The sequence below is a fragment of the Poecilia reticulata genome, linkage group LG19 (assembly GCF_000633615.1).
Source record: "Poecilia reticulata strain Guanapo linkage group LG19, Guppy_female_1.0+MT, whole genome shotgun sequence".
In the NCBI taxonomy this organism is placed as follows: Eukaryota; Metazoa; Chordata; class Actinopteri; order Cyprinodontiformes; family Poeciliidae; genus Poecilia; species Poecilia reticulata.
In genome coordinates, this window is record NC_024349.1 from 27,002,003 (window position 1) to 27,009,209 (window position 7,207).

The following is a 7,207-nucleotide window of genomic DNA, read 5'->3' on the forward strand; positions in this document are numbered from 1 at the left end:
CTTCATACCTGGTGGTGATGGTAAAACACCAATAAGTTATTTATTGATCCTCCGCAAAAAAGAGAAAAAACCGAAGAGGGCCGACAATGTTTGTAGTTTGGATTTGCATTAATTTATTGAGAATGATAATGCTATTAAATGTTATTTAATGCATTCAGAAGAGAGAAAATTGTACACTTAGAAATTAATTAGGATGACGTTTACTTTGTAAAAGTGCAAAGAATCATCTTCATAGTTTGATTGTTGATTGTTGTGTTACTATGGCTACAATCTAGCTAGGCTTTGTTCACAAATACATCAGAGCAAATAATTACCATTAATCAGTGGTTGATTTTAACTTGGGCTCCCAATCACATACTTCACTAAATCTATATTTAAACACTGTGATGCTGAGGTTCTTAGTAGGACGGAGGCATTGGGCTAAGTCTTGTAAAGCCCCATACCTTGGGCTGGCCTCCAGGAAGAGTGAGCCACTGAGCTGCACTGCATTGGAATCTACCTGGAATTCCCTGGTAGCCCCTATGCCAGTCTGCCGCTGCTTTTGGGACATTTTGGTTTAATTTAATTGTGGCATGTTTGGCTTTATGCTGCGATCCAAATTACTGGTACAGTACAGTGATATTTTGCAAACTCCAAATGCTATTGGCTGAATCTATCTTTAGCAGTTGAGGTTCTGCAGTAGTCACAACCGCTCACCTCCAGCCCAGAACCCATCAGCAGCGGAGCAAACCACTGGTAATAAACCTCAAAGCGTCGCGGTGACAGTCTATTTAGGAATGTCTGATATAGAAACAGATATTCTTTATATGTCGGTGGGACCAACTCAGGCTGCATTTAGTCCACCACTGGTGCAGTCTGATAAGACTAAAGTTATAGTTTTCTCTGGAGATGAACCAGTTCTGTGTTTATGGGCGAGGAGGGTTTTTTCCACTCTTGCGAGGACAATTACAGAAAATAAACAGTTTTTCTAACTTCAAAATCAGATGTTTTTATTCAGAAACAAGTGTATGTTGAAAAAAATATTCTTGCCCATAATTTGATAGAGGGTGCAGTACCGGCCCCCTCCTCACTATGGACCTGGTGTCTGAACAACATGGAGGCAGAGAAACTGAGAGTCATTATTAAACCGAAGGCAAGCCACACCCAGACTACTTTATTTTGCAGAATTATTATATTTAGCTAAATATTATTGCTGAGGGGCACAAGCTGGCCTCCTGACACACAGATACATTTTTTTTTAAAACTCAAAAAAGGTACTGAGGGCCTCAAGGATTAAAAGGTGCAGGGGTTCAAGGCCTCCACTCCACCCCTCTGCACGTGCCTGCTGGCTCCGATCATTTTTAACAAATCAAAATGTCTCATGGCATGTTTGCTTCTTAGATGTGTCTGACTTTAAAAAACTGCCTGTAAAACTTTCCTTCTCTCATCCTTCTCAAGTTTTATTATATTGGAGATTAATATAGAAACATAATAATAGCCCACAAAATACTCTCTTGTTGAACTGCAGTTCCATAAAAATGTATAATAAATCAATCTTTAATTGACACATAATTGCCATGAACAAAATATCTGGTCTGTGATGCATCTGTTAAACAATGGAGGTGTAATGTCTTTTGAAGATTTCTGAGTTAAATATAACCTGCAAATACATAAAAGTGAAATGCGAATCTAAAAAAATATTTATATCAATTCCCCTAAATATTTTATGTACAGCTAAAAGTTTTTTTGAGAACTCGGATTACTGTATTTTCTGCACTATAAGCCTAAAAACCTTCAATTTCCTCAAAAGCAGACAGTGCACCTTATAATCCGGTGCGCCTTATATATGGACCAATATGGAGCCACAACAGGTCTAGCAACTACAGTAAGCAGCCGCCGACTTCATTTTCGCCCGTAGAAGAAGAAACACGCGGTGCATGCTGGGATAGTTGTCAGACCGCTGGTTTGTTAATAAAGTTTGACTGGCCTATCTACCTACCGACCTGATAATCAGGTCGTCTGCAGGTCATTTAGCACCACATTCTCCACCAACATGCTGTGCGGGAACGGAGAAGGGTGACCATCGTCCGGCCACGTCCCGGCCCAGTTGCAGAAGGCTCTCCTTGCCGATCAAAGTCGGACTGTTTTGTTGACATTCTCTGTAGTGCAGCTCCATCTAGTGGATGCATAACGTAACTCCAGCCTCTACTGTAGAGGCTGGAATAGCGTCTATTCTATGCGCCTTATAATCCGGTGCGCTTTATGGTGCGGAAAATACGGTATATAATCCCTGCTCTACCTGGACTTCTGAGAAATGGGCACAACAAGCTCTACAATTAGGGAATGCTTTACAAGCACTTTGTTTTCTTTTGTGCCAAATTGAAATTATATATCACATTTCTTCTCAAGGAAAAAAATTGAATAAATTATTTAAATCTTCCCATTCCTCCAAAAGTTAAGGAAGTCCACTTCAAAATCTTTTCAGGTGTTTACCCCTTTAAAGAACTCCTTAGACTTCTATTTGCTATTGATGATAATATTTGTTTATTTTGTGATGTTGATATTAAATCAGTAGAACACATTTTCTATGAATGTGTATATTGCAAAGCTTTGTGGGATGATGTGCACTACTGGCTTTTCCCTAAAATCCCAAAATTGCTTGAATTTTCTAGATATTGCATTATTTTTGGGACCCTGACAAAAGAAAATAAATTTGCAAAGATATTAAATGCAATCATCATGAGCAAGTTTTTCATTCATTAAGGCTGTTTTCCTTTTTTTTTTTTTCAAAAGACAAACTATCTTTCCCCACTTTTCACAAAGAACTCTGCCACCTCTTCCTATCTGTAAAATTCATGGACAAACAAGATGTTGATCTGTATCATATGATAAGCAATCTGAAACTACTGGAAAACAGCTAGTTGTTTTTTTTTTTTTAATTATTTTATCATTAGATTAATTTTCATTGTGAGTTTGTGTTTGTCTTTTTTTTCTTCACTTTTGTATGTTTGGAAGTAACCTGTGCTGATTTTTTCAGGTTTATGTGTATCTAATAATGATGCCATATTTGTTGTATGTGATGTTATTATTGAAAACAAGTGCTGCTTGTTATGTGATTGAGTTTGTTTTATTGAAAAACGTGAGCAAACTATCTTTGTTTTTCTGGATTTTCTGTCTAAGTTTGAGCAAAGAAACAAATATAAATCTGGAACTGTCTGAAATAAGTTTTCTTTTTATGTAAGTAGTTTCTAGTTTAAAAAGAAACTTAAGCTTAACAATAGTAATATTAAGTTAATACTAATAAACTTAACTTTTCCACCCGTTGCACATGTTAATGTTACTCAAGCAGTACAGCTTGCACATACTAAGACTTTAGTTTTGAAAACGTAATTTTTTTAGGCGAGTTTGCATATTTTTTTAAGTATACACCACTTATTTTGTTTTACAGTGTAGTATAACACATCTGTTTGTATTGAATTAAGGTAACTTAAAATGTGCTAACAGTTGTGACAATTACTGTATAATGTTATAACTTGATTTGAAGGAATAAAACTGAGTAACTTCAGCTGAATTGGATCTTCTTTAAATAAATGTTACCATCTAAAATATTCTGGCTCAATATAGTTGAGTACAGTCAACACATTTCAAATTAAGTTAGAAGTAACAAACATATGAGTGTAGGATACTTACTTCTTTAAGTTCAGTTTATTGAATGAAATGTCAACTTTATTTACCCGTGCTATCCTAACAGAAACTATTTGAGCTAAATGTACTTAAAGTGAATGTTTTTTTTAACTGAATTGTTTAGATTCATAAACTTAAACTGTTTAAGACAATTGGTTTCCTCAAATTATTTGAGTTCAACTAACAGTATTTACATTGAAATACTGACAATCCTCTATAGCAGCAGTGAAAACTGATGAAAATATGACTAAGATTTTCACTCAGTAAATTCACCAAGGCTTTAAAGTTCCTGATCGTAACGATGTGAATCTTTTCAAAATGCTGTATAATTTTCCATGCATGATATGTATTTTAATTAATTAGTAAATACTGTGATTCCTTGCCACATGTTCAGAATGGCTTGATGTGTAAAAAAATACTATTTTGATTTCCTCATATTTAATATTTGAATGTTGAGCTTACCTGCTTCCATAGATGTATGAGCAGTTCTGTTTTCTCCTCCTAGCCGTAATGGAGACCACTGCGTCTTGAGTTGGCCTGCTAGTTTCCCTTCAAGAAGATCCTGTGAGTGTGGCGGCTGGTTGACTGCGGCCCATGTATACAGCTGGTCATGCTGCAGAAACAAAACTATTTTAAACACTTTCTCAAGCAACAGGCTGGAGTAGAATAATTCACTGTTCTCCTCCAACTTCCTTGCCAGGTTAGTTGCAACTTTTCTTTTAGATGTTAGACAAAACATTAAAGTGATGAGTCAAAAGAAAGTCCAAATCTAATATGAACCAAACCCTCCTCTTCCCATGAAATTGGAATCATGACATCAGTGACAAAGGAATTGTTCTTTTAAAATGTATTTTTGAAGTGTTGGTACTTTCTGTTTTAAATGGGAACCATGGAAATACCAAGTATTTAAAGATGTTCATGAATAATTCCTTTCTGTCTGTTTATGAGGTCTGCAGTTTTCAGCACTCTGTAAAGTTGGTAATTGATCATCGTCAACAAGTTCAGATTCGACGACCTGAGGCTCCTAGTCGAAACATAAGGCTGTATGAGGTTCTTAATGTAGTCTGGCGTCTGTCCATGAAGAGCTCTAAAAGTCAGTACCAGGATTTTGTAGTGCATCCTGTAAGATACAGGCAGCCAGTGCAAGCTTTTGAGGATGGGTGTAATATGTTCCCTCCTGTGGGTGCAGGTGAGCAGGCGTGCAGCAGAGTTTTGTACTACCTGCAGACGCATTAACTCCCTCTTATTAAGACATGTAAACAGACTGTTACAATAATCCAGTCTAGATGAGACAAAAGCATGAACAATCATCTCAAGCTCACCATAAGTCACCATTTTACGGAGTTTAGAAATGTTCCGAATTTGGAAAAAACTATTCCTAACAAGCTGATTTATGTGCCGCTCCATAGACATTGCTCCATCCATGAAGACACCCAAGTTGCGCAGGTTRCTTTTAACTGTGCAGCTCAAGTTTCCAAGGTGCTGCTTAATTCCAGGCACAGCACTATCAGGAGCAACAATCAAGGTCTCAGTCTTACTGGAATTCAATAATAGGCTGTTTTCAGTGARCCATTTTGTCACTTCGGCCAAGCAACTAGTGAGAGTGCAAAGTTTATGCGGCTCACTAGGCTTGAAAGAGCAGTACAATTGAAGATCATCGGCATACAGATGATAGGACACCTCACTAAACTTCTGAATGACCCTGYTTAGAGGAAGTAGGTACAGCAGGAACAGAACAGGTCCCAAGACCGACCCCTGCGGCACACCCCACAAGAGCCCTGCAGGATCAGACACTACATTTCCCACTGACACACTAAAAGTTCTACCAACCAGGTAAGATGTGAACCATTTCAAAACGCAACCCGACATCCCAACCAAATGTTGGAGGCTGTTTATCAGGATGCCATGATCCACTGTGTCAAACGCCGATGACAGATCCAATAAAACCAGCACAGAACATTTACCGGTGTCCGCTGCTATCATGATATCACTAAACACCTTCAACAGGGCTGTTTCAGTGGAATGAAACTCACGGTACCCTGATTGAAAAGTGTCATAAATGTCATTCGCCTGCAAAAATGATCTAAGTTGGATGCAGACCACCTTTTCCAGGACTTTGGCCAAGAAAGGAATCTTGGATATTGGCCGGAAATTCTTGAGTTCAAAAGAGTCCAGTCCCGGTTTCTTTAACTGTGGCTCCACAATGGCATGTTTAAAAAGACGAGGAAACACACCACTAAGCAAAGACATGTTAAACATTTTTGTAATATAGGGCCCAATGGAATCAAAAACCCTCATAAACAGTTTAAAAGGGAGAACATCTAAAGTACCAGAGGACGGTTTCATTTTTTTGATGATGATGAAGATGTCTTCCACAGTAACGGGCTCAAATGAGGCCCAGCTTTGAGTGGGAGGTTCAAAATGCTGTAAACTATGGCAAGGCGGCAAGCTGTCCTTTATTACTTTAACTTTATCAATGAAGAAATCCAAGAACTCGTCACAGCTAATTGTCGAGTTATGATGATTTACAGCAACAGGTGACACAAGAGAGCTGATAGTATCGACGAGCACTTTAGGATTTCTTTTATTTGATGCTATTAGACATTTAAAATAACTTGCCCTGGCCTCCTCAATCCTCCTATTTATGAACAATATTAAGTCCTTTAAATGCAGCCTATGGACCTCCAATTTAGTAGATTTCCATAAACGTTCAGTCTGGCGGCATACTCTCCTCAGAGACTTAATTTCATCATTTATCCATTTGCTATTTATTATTTTGAAATAATTGGTTTAAAGGGGTAGAAATCTGATTATTCACAATGTATTTATCTGGTTAACTTAAGAATGTAATAGATGTGTTTCTGTTTCTTTTGAGGTTTTTCACCTATGGGCTATTGGGCTATGGGCTATGCTATATGTGCTATATGGACCATCATACAAAAAATAAAGATGAGTCAACTAAATTAAAGGCTCTTTGAGTGAAACCCAGTTCAGACTTCACAGTAGAAACGATCCCTTTCAAGTGGGGATTTGCACCACAGCAAACCAAACCGGAAATAACTTGCCAACATCAATGAAACAAACAAAAACAAAATGACAACTGGTGCTGACATCACATATTTAGTAAGAAGGGAGGCGGGGTCGGAGTGGCTGGGAGGGCTATATACTCAGGAGGACTCTGTGGCAAAATACAAAATAAATGGCTGCCAGGTAATGTTGTATTGTTGAATGGAGTCATTGACTGTATGTTTCAGATGCTCAAGCTTCAGATGGAACATAACATCTACCATCCACTTCTTATGAGACGGAGGAGCGGCTCTCTTCCAATTGAATAATATTAGGAGTCTGGCAAGTAGTGTAACAAATGGTATGGCATTGGCCTGCTGCGTTGTTATTGGTGTAGTTCGAGAGACGACCCCAAATTGAGGAGTTGGAGCACGTTGATCAATATTCCATCCATCCATCCATCCATCCATCCATCCATCCATCCATCCATCCATCCATCCATCCATCCATCCATCCATCCATCCATCCATCCATCCAT

At 38.1% G+C, this 7,207-nt stretch overlaps 1 protein-coding gene across 1 annotated transcript in view; it reads right to left on the reverse strand.

Annotated features, from left to right (window-relative positions):
* fmn2b (formin 2b) overlaps positions 1-7,207 on the reverse strand; it is a 95,424-nt gene that overhangs the window by 74,177 nt on the left and 14,040 nt on the right. The window contains exon 4 of the mRNA XM_008438065.2: positions 4,126-4,276. Coding sequence (XP_008436287.1) covers positions 4,126-4,276 — 151 coding nt within the window. The remainder of the gene's footprint in view (positions 1-4,125; positions 4,277-7,207) is intronic.